Source organism: Rattus norvegicus, chromosome 2 (genome assembly GCF_021556685.1).
Source record: "Rattus norvegicus strain SHRSP/BbbUtx chromosome 2, alternate assembly SHRSP_T2T, whole genome shotgun sequence".
Taxonomy (NCBI): Eukaryota; Metazoa; Chordata; class Mammalia; order Rodentia; family Muridae; genus Rattus; species Rattus norvegicus.
The window spans coordinates 190,602,501-190,622,816 of NC_141535.1; the positions used below are offsets into that span (position 1 = coordinate 190,602,501).

General features: G+C 46.8%; 1 protein-coding gene across 3 annotated transcripts in view; it reads right to left on the reverse strand.

Moving 5' to 3' along the window:
* The window catches only part of Ptgfrn (prostaglandin F2 receptor inhibitor), a 72,163-nt gene that overhangs the window by 32,269 nt on the left and 19,578 nt on the right, over positions 1-20,316 (reverse strand). For all 3 annotated transcript variants that reach the window (XM_087621017.1, XM_087621015.1, NM_019243.2), the window contains 3 exons: positions 9,404-9,772; positions 6,319-6,732; positions 2,026-2,406 (listed from right to left, as the gene is read on the reverse strand). In XM_087621017.1, the coding sequence (XP_087477143.1) occupies positions 2,026-2,406; positions 6,319-6,732; positions 9,404-9,772 (1,164 nt within the window). The remainder of the gene's footprint in view (positions 1-2,025; positions 2,407-6,318; positions 6,733-9,403; positions 9,773-20,316) is intronic.

The window sequence follows — 20,316 nt, forward strand, 5'->3', positions numbered from 1 at the left end:
GGATAATAAGGAAGTCTTTCCCACAGTTTAGCCTCTTTATTTCCCCTCAATCTCTGGAGAACACGTCACCAACAAATCCCTTCCAGTTACAAAGCCCATTCTCTCCCAGAGCTTGCCCCTGATGTCTGACAGTGCCTGTGCTTCCCCCAGGGTATGTGGGATCAATACACCAGGACTTCAAAGAAGCCCTCAGAATTGGAGTGCAGGCAGAATTTTAAAAAAAAAATCCTGGAGCTAGGATTCAGAAGTTGGAGGGGAGAGGGAGGGGAGAAAGCCAGAGTGGGGATTTGACAGCACCACACAATGCACTAGGATCAGAGCTGTGAGAGAGATTCAACTCCAGAGATGAAAACCCTTCTCTTGGTGCTGACAACATCTGTTTTATTTTGAAGGTTGCTAAGGAGAGTCCTAGCTGGGCCAACATTGTTCCAGCTCAGGGCTTCACAGAGCGCCTCGAGCACAGGCTCTGACTGCAGGAACGAAAGCTCTCTAGATAAGCCTGCTCCTTTCGCTCTTTAGATATCAAAGCACCACTTTGCTCACTGGACTAACACCCCACACCCCACTCTCTCACTCCGTCTCAGTCCCAACCGGACTTTCCCTACTGCTTACTCTCTAAGGACGCCTCCCCTGGCACCTCACCACCACTCGCAAGCTCCCTCTGGTTTACTAGGGACAAACAGGCAGGGAGCTCACCCTTGAGCCAGCATAGCCTCTCTGAAAGACAGAGATTACATAGGAGCTGGAGACACTCACATGCAGGAGGGTTAGCATCAGAGGATGAAGCCATTTACTGGCCTTTAAATAATCAGTGTTGCCTCCTTAATCAAAGAAAAATCAAGTGTCTTTGTCAGGGCCCGAAGCCCTGTGAGGGCAGTGAAAATGCACGAGCTGACTGTGGCCGACCACAGAGAAGATGCAGGTGGGGAGCCAGCCACACCCTGTCAGCCCCGCCCACCTAAACTGAATTGTCATTTCCAGCCTTGATGAACAAGAGGAGCTACTACACATTCCTCCCGGCGCAAAAAAGACAAAGGGCACTACAGGAAACAGAGGTCAGGTCGAAGCCAGCCATCTCATGTAGGGCAAGGCGAAGACATGGTAGGATCACATACTGGTAGAGCAGGGACACCAGAGAGGACAAAGTAAGCACAGCAGGGAGCACGTATGATACAATGAGGACCAGTCAGGGAGCACACATGACAAAATGAAGACTTACCAGGGAGCACACATGAAAAAGTGAGCATTCTCCAGGCAGCTCATACATGATGAAGGAGGACTGACCAGGCAGCACACACATTACAAAGTAAGCACTCTCCAGGGAACACACATGACGCCGAGATGAGGATATATCAGTCGATGTAGGACAAGTACAACACGGCCACAATCACGTATGTGATAAGGAAGGATTCTCCAAAGATCACATACATGACAAGCAGGATGACACAGTGAGGACACCAGTTATCTTCCCATCTTACAAGCTGCTATACAACATGGGTGAGGTGACAACTCTGCCCTCCACCTGGGGCAGCCCCAGGGCCGGGAGCCTGAAGAGAGACAGGGAGGTAGATGGCCCCTACCATAAATGGTATTTTCAGATAAAGCCTCAGGGGCTTTCTAGGGCAGCAGGGGAAGAAAATATTCTCCCTTAGCTGGAGGAGTGGCTGCTCTTTCTCACTGAGCTTCAGGGAGCCCTAGGCCAGGGCAGAAATATGCAGGACTCTAAGAAAAGAGAATGGCTGCCTTCAACAAAGAGCCACTGCAAAGAGAGGTCAGCACAGCTCTCACAGGAAGGCACTCTCAACAACAAAGAAACCCACTTCCTCCAGCAAGGGCACAGGGCAAACGCTGGCCACGCTGCTTCAGCCCATCCTGCTTCTTTTTAGCCTGGGAGCTAGGGAGCTCAAGGACACTTGTCTGATCCAAACATCCAAAGGAGGCAGAATGCCCAGAACACCGCACGCTTCCTGAGTGCATTGGGAGGATTAAGCAGAGAGCCTAAAAGGCGCTCTTCAAGCTACTCACCTAGCCAGGTCACGCTTACACCAGATGGGGCAGACATGGCCTCTGCCACCTTGTGCCAGCTCCGGTTGTGTCCAGGAGCCCAGAGGGCCACGAGGCATAGATAGTAACCGGAGTTTTCTTTGCTAACATCTCGCACCAGTAGATGGTAAGAGCGGGTATCCACGTGGCTGAGAGCAACGTGTGGTGAGCTGTGTACCAGGGAATCACGGTCCAGCCGAGCCAGCATATGGGAGGCAAGCAAAGAGGTATCGGGTGTCTTTTTGAAGTACCATGTCACCTCAGGCCGGACATCATCCACACGGTCTGTTGTGATGTTGCAAGAAAGGTCCAGGTCCTTTCCTTCGGTCACAGACACTGTCCTGGGCACGGCCAGTTGCAGAGCTGGAAGAGGGAAAACAAGCCCGTCAAGTGATTGAGTGATGCTTGCCCCCTCTCTTCCCTTCTTCTCACCTCCCTTTAGGTTGATTTGTGGTGTTAAAATTAGAAGGCTTTGTGCAGTTGAAAGTGCTTGAGGAATAGTTAATGAATAAATTCATGACACACACTAAATTGGTGTTGGAAAAGAGCAGCAAAACACCAGGAAAACGTGAACACCAGTAAAATGCCCCGTGTCCTGAGTTTAGGAAGACTCTGAGATAACAACACAAGGTGGGCACTATCATGGTCACTTACTGACAGAGGCTGAAGCACACAGTAGCTCCGTGGTAGAGCCCTCCCCTAGCATCGCGGGCTCCAACGTCCTGGGGTAGGGGTGAAAACTCCTACGCAGATGAGCCAGGAAAGTGGAACCAGACCATTTTCCTAGTGACTCAGCCCTTCACAATGTGACATACGTAGACTATGGTCTTCTTAGACACACCCGGCTGAACCTCAAGCAGGAGACATACTCTGAACCCCAAACTCAATGAGTTTCGCATTCTCCATGCTACTGTCCTCTTATGACCGGGGACAATTAAAGTAAGCTATATTTAGGTAAATCCTTGAAGTATTGAGTGTCCCTGACTCAAGAGAGGTCTTGTTCAGCGTTTCATTGCCAAAGCTTTTTAAATGGAAACATTCTACTCTATTCAGGGATTTTTTTAAAAAAAAAAAAAAAAGATGTGGAACATGTGTAATCAGAGTGGAAAATTTCAAGTTACAATGATGCTCTGGGAACTGTCACTAAATGACAGACAGCCGACTTCTCCCTGTAGCGTCAAGTGAGACACAGTCCCTATCTTCCGGCAAAATCCATTCAGCAGCCCCAGCTCTTTCCAGGAAGCTCAGGGACAAAGACTGTTGCCCAGTTCAGAAAACGCATCGCAAGAGTCTACGACCTCTGGAAGAGGTCCACATGAATATTTCCAAATCTTGACATTCATTTCAAACAATCGTTTTAAGCCAAGTTCAATATCTAGCCAGCACATGACAGAAAATGAGGTGGGCATAGTATGAGGACAAAGGGTTTGAAGGTAGTTTGTTCTTCTCTCCTCTCTATGGATCAAGAAATGTGTTCCTAGGGTCCAGAAACATCAGCAACAATGTCTCTGCCATCTTCTCAGTGAACGTGGCTAAATATCTGTCCTATCCCTAACCATGGGTCACATAGATGGAGAATAACAATTTATTCTAGAGTCATGGGTCTGACCGTGGGAGGTGGGATAGAGAAGCTGCGGGAGGATCCACTTCTAAGGATTCGGAATGTAAGATGTAAGCAAAGCCTGGGGCAGTCCACGCTTTCTCTGGTAGAATACGGCTAAGTCTTCATGTTAAGATACTGCGGCTTGTATCACCACGGGAGGAGGACCTACCATACGGCTGACACAGCTTTGCTATGAAGTGGCTCTGCGGCATTTACAATGCCACCGTGGTCGGAGAGCATGAGCAGTCGCCTGTGACCAGTACAGAGATTGATTAAAAGCAAAAGACCATTCCCTCAGTTGGGTATGGTGGGGCACGTCTGCAAGCCCAGCATTTGGGAGGCAGAGGCAGGCAGATCTCTGTGAGCTCAAGATAAGCCTGTGGGTTTCGGGCCAGTAAGACTGTTTAAAACCACAGATAAATATATGGAGGGGGCTGTAAGGATGAGGGGAGAGGGAGAGGGGGAGAGGGAGGAGGAGAGAAGGGGTGCACAAGCAAGCTTATAACTCTTGAGCAGTGATTCTTAACTTACGATCCACAGAGAATTTAGGGAGCCTGTGCATGTGGATAGGACAATTTGTTCCTTCTTTTATTTTCATTAACCTTCACTGAGCTGAGACATTGCATCTCCTGCCTTGGTGAAAATAAGCAACAAGGTGGTATAGTATGGCCAATACCCGGGACTTGGTATTGGTCAACAGAAATAACAGGTTTTCTTCATACATGACTTAATAGCAGTTGCAGACATTGAAACATCATTTGCATTCACAGCTCCCTAGAAATTATGATGGCTGTCAGGCCTGCCAATATAGCTTATTGTTTCTGTGCTAATAACGAAGCAAAGTATTAGTATAAAAGACAAATTTGTCTTAGGGATATTTCCATAACTATTTCAGTATAATTCTTATCCCGTCACCTTGTATATTATGTTTCATGAATTTAGAAGGTTACAGGCTTCAAAAGACAGTCAAAGAGGCCCATCACACCAAAAAGATCACAAAGCTAAGTGTGTTGGTGCAAGCCGGTAGTCCCAGCTATTCTGGAAGCTGAGGCTGGAAGAACACAAGTTCAAATCCAGCTGGAGCAATTCAGCAAGGTCCTACCCCCAAATAAAAAGGGTAACACACCTACACAATAGGTGCTTGCTTGCCCAGCAAACGGGAGGCGCTGGGCTCAGCACCAGAAAGGCGCAGCCTCAGTGGGGAGCTCGCTGCTGTAGTCTGCTGAGAGTCCCAGTCTGTTAACTAAATGCTATAGGGTTTGAGGGACAGCGTTTACGACTGAAATTCCTCCGTCCAATGGTGAACCTGCCTCAAAGCTAAGCTCTTTACCCCACCTGCCTCATTGAAATAGTTGTCTGATATACACTGAATAGCTAGGTTTCCTGTGGCAGATTCTAAACAATCATTCAACTAAAGAAGGTGACCTTAGTCCCTGGGGAAAGTCATTTTGGCAGTCAATGGAGCCAAGGCCCACAGTGATGGCCATACCTCAGCTGCCACAAGCCACTCACAAAGATATTCACATCCTCTTTCAGATCCCAGAAATGCTGCCCAGAACCATGGATGTTGCAAAAACTGATCACTGGTTGGTTATGGTTTCCTGCTTTCCTTCCCAGCAAACAGAATTGGCCACGTACTCACATTCCTGAGCAGGGAGTGAGCCAGCCAAGGTCTCCCAGGAGGCAGGAGTCTCTGCTATCAAAACGATATTAGACTCCTAGACAACCAAGCACACCCAGGCTATCCCTAGCAGTGACATTAGCCTGTGATAGTTTCTCTGTACTCTGTCCAGTGACCTGGGATTGAGCCTGCAGTACCTCTGAGCCCAGGGCCCAGCGCAGTACTGAGCACAGTAAGCTTCCTACCAACGCTTGCTGAACATAAGTCAATACTGGTTTCTTCTCTTGTTTCTCTTCTGTTTCTGCAGACTTCCTAATGTGCCTTGTCTGTCTTCTTATTTCTGCAGTTGGGAACTTTTAAGGAGGGTATTTTTTGCAAAGTATAGGTCAAAACTTAATTTTTGGCTGGACTCTCTGGAATGTATAGACAAAGAAAGCATGGAGAGACCTGATTCTTGGGGACTCTGTCACCTGGCAGGGAATGGTGCATCTTGGGATGGAAAGGCAAGTCCTGGGGATGACCTTAAGCAAGTTTGGAGTCAGACACACACACACACACACACACACACACACACACACACACACACACACACACCAGCCCAACAGCTATCAGGGATGACCTTAAGCAAGTTTGGAGTCAGACACACACACACACACACACACACACACACACACACACACACACACACACACCAGCCCAACAGCTATCAGGGAAGGCAGACCCAAGGACTCAGGGAAACAGGGAAATAGTAAACAAACAAAAGCTAAAGCAGTGGGTGTGGTCAGACCCACCCACAGCTCCAGGGAATGCTGGGTGGGCTATGCCGGCCATCTTGCTTAACCTCTGAGTCAGGACAATCAGGAACCTTCCTATGCAAGACAAGCAATAGCCCCAGGACAAATCTCGGCCCAAAGCAGAGGTGCTCTTTAAGCTACCAGCACCACTCTGGTCCCTTTACCCACAAGGGTAGGCCAGGGTAGCCCTTTTCTAGTCTCTTTTCATACACGGTCATTAGTCTCAGTCAGGGGTGACACCATTTTCAAAAGCTTACCTGTTGGCTGGATCACCACAGTGGCCACTTCCACAGCTTTTTCTTGGATTTCTTGCCAGCTGCCTTGCTCTGTGATCCACTCACTGACCACACATCTGTAGGAACCCTGGTCTGCAGAGAGTGCCCGGGCTACGGAGAGGCGGTAGGCATCGCTGCCCACCGTGTCCAGGCGTACATCCCCACTGTGGTAGCGCTGTTCATAGCCAGGTCCTGGGTGAAACCTGCCCTCGTGGCTTAGGGCTAGGATGCTTCGGTGCACTGGGCCACGGTGCAGTTCCCACCGAAGTGCCAGGTGTGTGTGCAACGGTGACGTAGTAGATGCGATACATCGAAGTTCAAAGGGCTCCCCCTCGCGCAGGCTCAGGCCTGGAGGAGGCCGGGAGCTGGGGCCCACCACCAGGGCATCTGCCAGCACTGTGGGGGGCAGAGGGAAGATGTCAGTCAGTGGTCACCAAAGGTCCTTCCCCAGAAGGAAAGAACTCTGGCCCTGAGTCATGGCAGCTACCCAAGGATTCCTTAATCTGTGCTACAAGTGATCCACCCAACAATCCAATCTCAACCAACTTTCTGACCTGAAACAAAAGAGAAGTGAGACAATAATAAAACTCCGGCTAAAATGGGTTTGTGGGTGCTTCAGCCACCATGATGTACATTACTGTGCCCTCTGTGCCTCAGTTTCCTAGAAAGGGGGATGATGACTGTACCTGCTTCACAGAGTCAACAGGGGAGCCCAGTGAGAGCCAGGGCATTGCAAGGCACCAGAACCAAACAGTCTGGTATGACCGCCATACAGCCCTTTGGCTAGAACATGCATGGAGCTGGAGGAGGGAGCCTGCAAGCTAGAGACAGGGGAGCTGCCAAGAGTAAAGACCTCCAGGGAGAGACGATGGCAGGAGCTGCCTGTGGTTCATGTCCTGGGTAGAGTAGATCCACAGGACAGGAAGGGGACAAGAGATGCTGAGGGCTCTGCTTCTAACTCTTAGCACCTACTAGAAAAAGCCACCACTTCAGCAGTCTGGGAAAGGGGGTTGGGGAGTTCAGAAGTGACAGTGAAGTGACAGATACAGATGCTGGTGAGATCTGGTAGAATCAGGTGGGGGCTGTCTACCAAAGGCTGCGAGAATCTTCCAAGCTCATCAGGAGCTACATATGTGGATCTTCACGCGTCCCAATCCACATCTCCTTGGCTTTTCCCTTGATCACACACTCAGAAAGGGCTTACTCCAGATAACAGAAACCAGCACTCCTCTAGAACACTCCTACAGGCCGTCTCTTCTACAAAATGAATGCAGTGGCCCTTCTCGTACACACCTCAGTCTGTGAGGACAGCCAACATGGCTTCATTCTCAAGGCCGGTTCCTCACTGAGGAGGAAAGATGGACAGATTTAAGACCCATGAAGCTGAAGGTCAGACAGATGCTGGACCACATCTAGCTCCTGCCAGAGACTCCACCTGGGCAGCCAGCCAGCCTCTCTCATGCCATCCTTCTCTCTCCTGAGCCAAGAAAAGCCTCCCTTGCTTCTCTTGCCTTCAAAGACTAGTAAAGAAGCAGCGAGATGGAGGGGTGGGGACTCCTGTGTCACCCTTTCTCTTTTCACAATAAATCACTAGAGTGTATCTGACTTGAAGGAGGGATGGGGGGTGGAGGGCGGGAGCTGTTGTACTGTTTAACTTAGTGCAAACATGTCTTATGGGAAATCTTTCTAAAGAGTCAGGATTTATCCCCCACCCATCCCTACCCCCCAGCTCTAGAAGTCAATTAGGGCTTTGCATATAGAGGCGACCACTCTACTACTGAATGTCAAGTTTCTTATGCCCCAGTATCCCATCCCCAGATGGAGTCACCCTATGTAGCTCAGGCTGGCTTTGAACTTACTGTACAGATCAGTCTAGGTTAGCCTCGTACTTTGAATCCTCAGCTTCCCAAGCACTGGGACCGCAGGCATGTGCCAGCCTAGCCAGCTACACTCTGAACCTTTAATCAGAAGGAACGGGTAGATTTGATGGCTTAATGCTTGGATGCCTACTTTCTGGCCTGGCTGACACTTCATCCCCGCATGGTTTGGGAAATGACCAGCAACAATGAGCTACGGCAGCTTCTTCCAACCACAACCCAGGGTGGATGGCTGGACCCGCCTACTCCTCTTCTATTACCATTTTCTACTTTCTAGATAATTGTAAACACTCCTGTCCTGATACAAAATATTTTCAGAAACAAGGCAGGGCACAAATAAATGGACAATTAATAATAATAATAATATGTTTCTGTTTTGTTAGCCTCAGATTAAAATGGCTTCTTCTCGCTCATTTACTAATGAGCTATGTCGTTTTAAGCAAGTAATTAACCTATGCTCTCCCATCTCGTGTGTAAACTGGGGAAACAGTCTGCCCTATTTTCCTCATTGGATGCAGATAATAGACTGTGTAAGCAAATTCAACAGCGCTTAGAAGTCAGGGAAAACCCAAACTCAAGATACTCCAGATGCCTATGATGTCAGCTTTGCACAGCTGGGTTCATGAAGCAGAAACCGCATGGTTTTCTGTCTATAAACAGCAAGTGCAAACTTCTGTTGTAAACGGGTATTAACTCGTGAAGATCACAAGAAAAAAGACATGAACTTTGAAGTACCTGTTCCTACCACAAACCTGAACCCCATAGCGAGCGTCTACGAGCTTGTCTCTAAGCTGAATATTCACACTGACATGGCTGGAGAGGCCTGGCTTGGGTTAACTCTCCTGTCCCCACATCTTCTAAGGCAGGCTGTGTGTACAGAGGAAGCTGAGGCATGAACTGAGCCAGGGGCCATTTAGCAGACAAATGGCAGACCCAGAAGCCAACCACATAGGCAAGTTGGCTCCAGAACTGCACTCTCTCATGTGACCACAACATGGTGCTACAGCGCACTGCCCATAAGATGCATCAGAATTACCCTGGGCAAGAAGGGGCTCTCAGGGGTCACCTGGTCCACCCTCTGCCCATAATCAGGTAAGACACCATCACTGCAATGGATGGAGGGGTGGGGCTGAGTCTCTCTCTGCAGCGGCGAAGTGGCAGAGGAAGGCTGGCCCCTGTGAGGACTGTACCTTTAACCTGCACTGTGTCCTCATAGTTGCCCTGGACGGTGGCGTCTGTGCTTGGAGTTGAACACTTGTAGTGGCCTTGGTCCGAGGGCTGGACATTCTTTATGTGCAGCTCCACAGCATCATTGGCTGTCCTCCTCAACAGGATGTCGCCCCGCTGCAGCCGCTCACGGTACTGCTGCGCCGGGAAGCCCACCTCCCAGGTGCTGGCGAGCTCCACAAAGCTGCTTCCCGAAGACGAGAAGCTCCAGTCAAAGTTTTGCTCACTGGGGCCATCATAGTCACTGACATTGCAGGGGATCACCAGCTCAGTGCCCACCACTCGAACCAGGGTGCCCGCAGGGACTCTCACCACACGCCCGCGGCAGACAGCTGCAATGACAAGAAGTGAAAGGTGGGCCTTTAATTACGGAATAAAAGTGATACCTAAAGGATGCTTCTGCTCTGGGACAGAGGGAAGAATGCGCATCGGAATCTAAGAAAATGGACCCTGCAGATTAAGCCATCCCTGAAATTATGGGTTGGAAGTAGCACCTTGAAATGAATGCCTTCCACACAACCAGTCTCCCCGAGCTGACAGGCAGACTAAATATGAAAAGTGGGCTAACCACGGCTTCGAATAGCTTTGCCTCTTCTCTTAGGATTTAACAGGCCGTTATCCGCAATGAGATATGGAAAGGTTCTGTATTTAAGGAAAGGACACGGCTAAGCACGTATTTATATTTCTGCCCATCCCACATCAACCTTCTTCCCTAGAGACCATTCCCAAGACCTGATTTATAATGATGGATGCCAATTTTCAAATCCTAGAGCAGCCTGCTGATAAAATGATTTAACTCCCGTTATCTGACATTGGTTATAAATTATTTTTAAAATATGACAATTCTACCAAGTATTAATTTTCTATTTTCTGGCTCATTTCCTCCTCTCTACTCTTCACCCTGATCTAAATTCAGAAGGCGGGTGAGAAAGCTCAGAGGGAGGGAGGCTGTCTGATGCTGTTGGAGTACAGCGGTTTGTGGGGGGGAGGGAAGAGCAGTGGACAGAGCCAGGAGAGCCTTGATCCACAGAGTTCTGGAACAGAATCCTTAGGGGAGGGATTTGCAAGTCCCTTTAGAAGGTCTCTCTGCAATGAACTTCCTTCAGCATAATTTTGTGGTGTTTATGATCTGACATTTGCATTTCCAGTTAGACCAGCTAACTGCTCCTCTCTTGATATTCTACAAACAGGTACAGCAATGAGTTGTAGAGGAGATAGCCTGCGCTCTGTATCAAGGAGATAGGAGTTAAATCTCTCTTAGCTTGCCTTCCTTGATTATGAAGTGAGATAAGATGGTATCGGTGGGTTAATAAAACAGAGTGTGCAGCTGAGAGCTCTCTGTGTAATATGGGTTCAATAGAATGGGGCTTCCTATTGTCGCTATTGTACTTCTGTGTGACTCATGCAAAATTCTTATGCTGAATTCTGAAATTCACTATGTCAGAACACAGCCTTAATTGGGAATACGGTCACAGAAGATGTCGTCAGGCAAGCTGTGATGAGGTCATATGGCATAGGGTAGGCCTCTGAACCAGTATGACTGGCAACCTTAAAAGGGAGCTAATTTGAACGCACAGGGAAAATATTGTACATCGATGAAGGGAGAGATCAAGGTGAGGCATCTAAGAACTGAGAACACCAAAGGTTGGCAGCCAGCCAGCACAAGCTCGGGAGAGGCAGGCCTGACCCTCCCTCTCAGCCTTAGAAGGCACAGATCTGTGGCCACCTTGCTTTGACCTCTAGCTTGTAGGGAAAAGGCTATTGTTGAAGCCACCTGGTCTGCAGCATCCCTCCTCAGAACTAACACACCAGGGCTGCTTGTTTATTGCTGGTGTAATTCATGTTTTTCAAACCCTGTGGCTGCCTATTAGTGGATTCCAAAATGAATTTATGGTGGTTGTGTGTGCTTTTAAAAATGGAATTTTAAATGAACAGAAGCGATTAGAGTGCAAAGCACTTGGTAAGGGATAAATATTGCCCTATACAGCACTTTGTTAGGTAAACAAAGGTGTGTGTGAATCAGATCTCAATGCAAATCTAACATAAATTTGGGTCAGGGTTGAAAAAAAAAAAAGAGTTGAGGACCATTTTTAAAACACTAACTCTTATTTCCTCTAACCTCAAACACATGATCAATTATCATTTCCTTTGGGAAAGGAAAAAAGACGCAACCATGTCGGAGAAATATTGACAGAGACAGTGTGTGACACTGTTCAAGGAAGGGGACCGACTGTCTTCCTATCCTAACTGAGCTGTGGTCAGCCTGAAACAACTTCCGGTCCTAAGAAAGGCTGCCGAACCCCAAAGCACACCACTGTCCTTAAAAATCAAATAAGGTAGGGTTGGGGATGATGAGATGACCTGTCTCATATGTGTGAGGTCCAGGCCTCCACCCCTAGCATTGAAAAGACAGGCAGACAGACAGACAGACAGATGGTAGATTGATACATATATACATAGACTTATTGATTAATTAAATAAAGTATTATAGGCTTATAACCCCAACTACTCAAGAGAAGATCATTTGAGTCTAAGAGTTGGCAGCTCCTTAACATAGTAAGACCCTGTCTCAAAAACAGAACCTAGAGGAGCAAAGAGTGGGGAGCAGGGGGCATATGCATGCACTAAATACGTATGAAATACATGTATGAAATTACAGAAGATCTTTTTTCTTAAGAATTACACACACACACACACACACACACACACACACACACACACACACACACAGTGGCTGCCTTCAGACACACCAGAAGAAGAAATAGGATCCCATTACAGATGGCTGGAAGTCACCATGTGGGTCCTGGGAATTGAACTCAGGACTCCTGGGAGAGTGGTCAGTGCTCTTCACTGCTGAACCATCTCTCCAGCTCCCACTAAAGAACGTTTTATAAATCAGAAGGAGAAATGTAAAAGTTGGTAAAGTCAGAAGTATGGGGCAGGTACATATCCTCACACAGAGAATGGGAGAACAATGCCACGCTCTGCTGAATGGTGCTATAAAACAGGCTGCCTTCTTCCCACAGCAACTCAGGCCTCAGACACCACCCATGGCCTCACAGTTACTACTTGGAACACACTCCAGCTGACCTTGAACCTCAGATCCTAGGAATGGGGACCTGGACAAAGGTCAGGGAGACAACAATTCCTTCTGGGTATTTTCAGCTTCTCCCAAAGATACTTTTGCTCTTGGTAGACCAGGTACTATAGAGAGGATTCACTGTACGTTGCCACTGGGCAGCACTTCTGACCATATAAGGAAGCTACTTACGGAACAGCAGGTCTGGGTGAACACTCAGACCACAGAGGCAAAGAACAGCATGTGAATGTCTGGGTGCAGTCAAGCCTTCTACAGCATTTTCTACACACTCCAACATGTGCGTCCATGTGCACACGTGCCTTTCTTCTGCTGGCCATGGCAGCTTCTTACAAGTGGCCCTCAGGTTTTTCTAAGCTAATTTCCATCTCTGGTAAATTAAAAGAGTTTTGAAATAAAATATCTGTCTACCCACAGTGACCAGTCCTCTACAGCCGTGATCGCCACTGCTCAAAAAGGAAACCAGCAAGCAAGTCTTTACTTAATTTTAGAGATGAGCAGACCATTCAGGACCTCCCGATGGGACCTTTCACGTGGCGGCAGCACAGCAGTGGCCTTCAGAGAACAACTGAGCCCTTTGCCCAAGCTTCGATCTCTACAAAGTTGGACCCAGAGCACCTGGGGAGATGACTCAGTCAATGAAGTGCTTATCACTCAAGGATGGGGATCTGAGTTCAGATGCCCACATAAAAAAGCTTCGAATGGTCTTGTATAAGCATAACCTAGTGCCGTGGGGGTGGGGCACACAAATACAGATGGAGCCTAGAAGTTTGTTGGTCAGCTTCAGTCTACCTAGTTGGTGAGAGACCCTAACACCAAAAGGTGGAAAGTCACCAAGGAGAACACTCGATGTATACCTACGGCCTCCACACTTATATGCACACACATGCATGTATGCCCTGAATACATGCAAGATCCTCTATATGACCATGTACACATACATATATACACCACATATACAGGGAGAAAAGAAAAAAGAAAAAAACTGACCACGATCAACACTCTGTCCCACCCCTCACTCCTGGGCAAAGGTTCAGAGGAACCAGTGTTCAATCAGTACTCACAACAGTGCCTGGCGTGTGGTGATGACCTCAGGTAATGTTTGAGGTGGGATACTCTAGAATGAACTTGACCATAACCATTCACCTTGCAAGTCTCGCAAGAGAATTGCCAAATTGTAAATATTTCGTATTTCTATTCCTTGGCAAAATGTTGTCTCCCAGGGCCTTCAGGCCCCAGCCTACTTTCCTTCTGAGGTTTCTGTCTTTATTCCTAGTGACTAGAGTTTTGGAACTGAATCCAGCTCATTATCTCAACTCTCCAAGCTTTTTCCCACATGGCTACCAGAATCCTCTCTTTTTTTTAAACACACAAAGCCTGTCATTCCATGGATCGAAGTTTTTAAAGACATTTATTTTTTATTTTTGTGTATCAGTCTTGATGTATCTTGCAAGTCTATCTATACATTGTGTGCATGCCTGGTGCCTGTAGAGGCCAAGGGTGGATGCTGGATCCCCTGGAACTGCAGCTATACAGTTGTGAGAAGGCAGGTAGGAATCAAACCCGGGTCCTCCAGAAGAGCAGCCATTGCTCTTAACCACTGAGCCAGCCCCCAGTCCTATAGATCAGAGTTCTTCAATGGATGCTTATCATATATGCAAACCTTCTCCCAGTAAGCCCCCTATACTGTGGCCACCCTGGCCCAAGCTACCATTTCTCACCACCATCACTGCAATAACTCCCTTTCTATCCACTACAACTCAACCTTTCAAAACCATACACTTTCCTCAGCCCCAAACTCTGCAGTCATTCCCCACTTCACCTCCAAATCCTTACTTTGTTTTCTGGATTCTATATTCTATTCCTCTGCCTCCATGATACTCTGCCACGCTTAACTCTTTTTTTTTTCTTTTTTCTTTTTTTTTTTTTTTCGGGGCTGGGGATCGAACCCAGGACCTTGTGCTTCCTAGGCAAGTGCTCTACCACTGAGCCAAATCCCCAACCCCCGCTTAACTCTTAAGATTCCCTTAAACAGGCAAGAGCCGGTCTAACTTTAGGGCATTTGAAACAAGTTTTTTGGAAATTATGTGTGCGTGCGTGCGTGCAGGCGTGTGTGTGCACATGAATGCAGGTACCCATGGAGGATAGACACGTCAGATGCTCTTGGAAGAGACCTAACATGGTTGCTGAGACCTGAACACCCTTAAATAGTTTGCAAGAGCACTACATGCTGAACATTTAACTACTGAGCTGTCTGTCTGTCCAGCTCAAACCTCAGGGCACTTGCATATCATTTCAGGCCTGAACACTGAAGGTTCACCCTACTGGTTTTTCAACCAACCTTTCCTGGTCCCCTAAAATGGTACTTCCCATTTTTACTGACCTCAAAACGTCCTCTTACCAGTGGTTATTACTGTATGCACTCAGAGATTATTTATTATTATTATTATTATTATTATTATTATTATTATTATTCATCTATCTCTTCCCATTATGAGCAGTGGCCATTATGTGTCTAGAGCAGGGTCTGGTTCACAAGCTATCCAACAAGTATCTGCCAAATGGAAGACACACAAGGTTCTTCATGACCTGACCCATGGCTACCACCTTCCCCTCTAATGCTTACACTTCAACAAAAACAAACTACCTTCCTTTCTGGAAATGTCACCATGCCCTGTGGTGCCCAGGGCCTCCTCTTCGTTGTCTCCTCTGGCCAGCACTGCTTCCCAGCAATCCTCTTGCTCAGAGGCGGTTTCAGTACCACCTTCCCTCTGTGAAGCATCTCTTCTCCCCAGCACCACCGAGGTCCTCCTCCGCCGAATTCTACCGCAACCTGTACATGTTCCCGGTGGGAGCTATGTTACAGTGTCGCTGGGGAACCAAGCCAGTGGAAGCAGATGCTTCAAAGTGCAAATTCCAATCTAGAAACCTACAAGCCTGAGTAACGTCTTGCGTGCAAGAACTCAGGGTGTCCTCTCATCCGAGCAAACGGAGATTTAAGATTTTGGTAGCAGAACTTCAACTCACCAGTAGCAATCTGGTATTTAGTACAGATTCTCCTTAATATTGTTAAATAGCAGCAAGCGATACTTAAAAATAAATATAACTTGTAAGAGGGAGAGCATATGGCTCTTCTCAAATCAAGAGGAGTATCTGCAGAGCCACACTGCCAATTTTTGTCACAACCTTTGGTAACAGCTGATGACTGCGGGAAAGAGGGGAAGACAAATTCCCTGAGTTTCCAAGTGCTACCAGTGCTTCAAATTAAGAGTCCTAATAGTTTCTGTGCCTAGACAATGTTACCATAGCTCTGCATAAAAATGTCTTTTGTAAGGAACAATTCAGGGCCAGTGAGGTGACCAGTGGACATCCCACTCCATCTCCACTAGGCATGTAAAGATGAAAAGCAAAAGCCCCAAGCTGTTCTCTGACCTCCCCACCTGTAAGCTGAGGCGCGCATGCCCACACACAGGACATGCTGAGGCACGCATGCCCATTCACAGACACACGCTGAGGCGCGCATGCCCAGGCGCGCATGCCCACACACAGGACATGCTGAGGTGCGCATGCCCACACACAGGCACATTTTGAAAGACATACGGTAGTAATAAGTAAAAAAAAGTTTTTTTAAATAACAACTTTTTTTTTTTAAAATGAAGGTTTTATTTGTTCCCAGGGGTCAATAAAAGAAACCTTTATATGAAAACCCTTTAGTTCAGAGTTTTGTTTCGTTTTATAGTCCAGGCTGGCCTCAAACTCAACGTCCTCAGACTCTCGAATGCTGGGGGTAAGTGCTTGTGTGACCGGGCCCGTTGGAAAGCATTTCTCCACTAACTTTAAAGTACTACTGGGAGTTAGCTGCCAGAGCACTTGTTTAACGTGGGAAGTACTGGGCTCATCCCCGGGACTGCATAAACTGATTCTGGAGGCAGGGGGATGAGAAGCTCAAGATCCTCCTCAGCTACACAGCCAAGTTAGCCTAGACTACAGACAGAGGAGTCTGCCTCAAAAAAAAAAAAAAAAAAAAAAAAAAAAAGTACGATTGAGGACATTATCATGTTGCGTTAAAAAAAAAAATCCACCTGGGGAGAGAGTGGGTAGGGGAGCACCCTCATAGAAGCAGGAGGTGGGGGTGAGGGTGGGATACGTGGTTTAAAAATCCACCTGATAAAACGCCACTAGAATCTAGTTTAAAAAAACAAAACAGGGTTGGGGATTTAGCTCAGCGGTAGAGCACTTGCCTAGCAAGCGCAAGGCCCTGGGTTCGGTCCCCAGCTCCGAAAAACAAAACAAAACAAAAAAACCACACAAACAGAACATAATTAAAAAAGAAGAACCAAATCTATGGAACAACTGTACTCCTATTCCAGAAAACACAGCCTGCACAGGTATCTGTGACCGTCTGGGTCTCACGACACTCTAAATCTTTAAGACATAAGAAGGGCACACAGGAGGGGATGGAGAAAGCTTCTACGCCAAAGGAGCTAGTGCCAATCACCATTGCTAAGAGCCCTGCACAGCCTGCTTGGCTTGGGTCCCCTTAGAGACACCTCAAAACCATCCAGACTCTGCACCCTCTGACTATGGATTCGTGGCGGAACACAGTCCAAGAACGGAGTCACGTGAGGGGAAATGTGAGTGCTTATGAGAAAACTCCAAGAAAACAGTCTTGTGACCTCAGTTTCTCCGAGTGTATCGAAGCGGGTGGGTTTGCTTCAGATTACGAGGTATTGCTTATTGCTATTAATCATATGCCTCTACGGAAAAACATGTTTCTGTCACATGCAGCCTGTCCTGGTATGGTAATCGTACATTTTACTCATGTGATTCTTCTTAGTCCTCAGAGTATAAATTGTCTGATGCTCTAAATAAACTTAGCTATTGCATGAGACTTTAGCCTGTCTCATTCTTTTTGGATCCATTCTACCAAGTCCCCAATTAGAGCAGTAAACAGATTCTCGTTTCATTTTTTTTTTCTTAAAGTTTACAGGGAAAAAAATTACTGATTGCAACTGCAGCTAACTCCATCTGTCATTATTCCAACCTGTAAGTCCTCCCCCCTCAAAATATAAAATTCTTACTTCTTTTTGTGCCCTGGCTTCAAGGAGCATCAGTGTTAAATATGACATTCAACCACAAAAATCATTTAGTGTAAATTTCAAATAATTATCTCCTTCCATTTTGCTTTCCATGCTGCCTTGAGAGCTTTGCCTTTTATCTTATTTTAAGGTTCTCTTTGCACTTGTATGCGTATTTCACTGTAAGTCCTCTCGGATATTTGGGGGAGGGGGTAAACAGACATAGATCTGAAAAGTGGGTAACTCAGATTTCCCCTCAGAGGGGACTGTTCTGCTGTAATAAAGTGGTGTGGATCAGACAGCCATCTTTGAGAAGCAGCACAGTGGTCAGGTTAAAACAGCAGATCAATACCTCCGTGAGGAATGAATCACAGTCATGTGAACCCAGTGATGTCCCTTATCTCTGCTCTTGAGAACTCTGCCAGTTCTCAAGTGATCTAGGTCACAAAATGTATGTCCAAACACAGATCTTCGAACACCTCACAGGGCCAAGAAATAACTCTCAAGTTCAGGAACACAAGGAGGGCTAATCTGAAGAGCCAAGAATCTACTTGGGGGGTGGGGAGACCAGCTGAGAAGTGACCCTAGCAGATATAGCACTGGGCTTCCCTTCACACAATGGATATCTCGGAGAGGCATATCCGAGGGCAGAGCAAATTGCTGGGATGCTAAAGCACAAAAGAAAAACTGACGGGTAACCACGTGTGTAATCTCAGAGCCCAGGAGGCTGAAGTGGGAGGATCCCAGAAAGTTTGAGGCCAGCATAGTGAATTCCAGGTCAGCCTGGGCAACAGAGTAAGATCATGCTTCAAACACGTTCCTGAACAAGTACATAAGCATTGTTAAAACATCCTCACAGGAGGACACCAAATCTGGGATTCTGAATTCACAAAGCAAGGCAGGTAAATCTTTTTTACTTTTAGCTCTAAGCCTGGAAGGGCCATGCTCTTGGAACAAAAGCAAAGCCGGAAGCAGAACCAGATCCAGCAAGACTGCGCATCCTAGTTACCCACTGGAGAGGGTGAAGTTTCTTGATACCTTCTTGGTCAGAAGATGAGGTCATCCAGGGAGAGAACAACTTCCCCATGTCAACTGGTTCTTATGGGACAGTCACAATACTAGAACCTGGGCCACAGAAACTGTTCCACAGAAGATCACTTGCCTGGTAAGCTTGAGGACCTTAGGATCAACCCCTGCTACCACAAAGATCAAATTAAAACAATGAGCTGCAAAGATGGCTCGGTGGTTAAGAGTGTGTACTGATCTTGTGAGGGAGTTCAGTTCCCAGCATCCAATTTGGGAAGCTCATGATCATCTGTGACTCTAGCTCTGGGAGATCTTACACCTTCTTCTGGCCCCAGAGGGCACTTGCACATACATGTGCGCGCACACAAACACACACACACACACACACACGCACGCACGAATGGAGACAGTGATAAACAAAAGTTAAAAGATGAGATGAAGAACCAAATAGCTAAATTAAAGGGGAGAAAACACACACTAGAGACAGCGCCTAGGGGTATTCCCAGACATGGATATTAAAGCCACCATGACCTACTAAAGAACTAGCAAACAGATAGTTTAGATAGTTTTACCTACTAAACTGGAATCTATTAAAATGGAAATTTAAATTCTAGAAATAAAAAATACAATAACTAAAACCAAGGATTCACTAAGTAGCTGGGTTGGCAGATTAACCGTAGCATAGAAGCACCCAGTATAAGGAATCTACCGGAGTCCGGGTATAAGCTGATAAGCACATACAAAGGAGGGGGAGAAATAGGAGGGGTACAATAAAAAGATTACAAATGTGTGTGGTTGAGTCCCAGAAGGTATGCGAGAGAAACTAAATTCCCGAAGAGATAATGGCTTAGATTTTTCTTAAACTGAACGATGCTATATTGCAAAAACAAGCTACATTATATATCACAACCAGGATAAACACGGGAGTGCAGCTCAGTAAAATCGCTGAGAGGCAGAGAAGGGAGTCATAGCACAACTGATAACTGACATTCAACAGAAACGATGCTCGTAAAACCACAGAATGGCAGCTTTAAAGCGATTTTTTAAAAAGTAACTGCTAGCCTAGGGAAGGGGGATGGGGTACTTTTAAGTGGAAAGCAAAATAAATATGCTTTCAACCAATTCACCACAAGGAAAAGGTAATTAATTGGCACCAAAAAGAAACACTAAGTGGAGTTCTTCAGACAGAAAGAGCTGGTTCATCTTTAAACCATGAAAACACAAGGAAGCAAAAAGACAGAAACGATTATGTGAGTGACACTACAGAAACTGACCAAATATCAGTGACATCTTTTGGGTTCAATATACACATATAAGTGTATATATGCATTCCTTTTTAAAAAGTTGGTTGTTTTCCTTACTTACATTTCAAATATTACCCTCCTTCCTGGTTCCCCCACATACAACCTCCCCCATTTCTATGAGGGTGCTCCCCCACCCACCCATTCCCATCTCACCATCCTAGCATTCCCCTATGCTGGGTCATCGAGCCTTCACAGGACCAAGGGCCTCCCCTCCCATTGATGCCAAATAAGGCCATCCTCTCCTATATTTGCAGCTGGAGCCATGGGCCCCTCCATGTGTACTCTTTGGTTGGTGGTTTAGTCCTTGGAAGCTCTGGAGGGGTCTGGCTGGTTGATATTATTCTCCCTATGGGGTTTCAAACCCTTTCAGC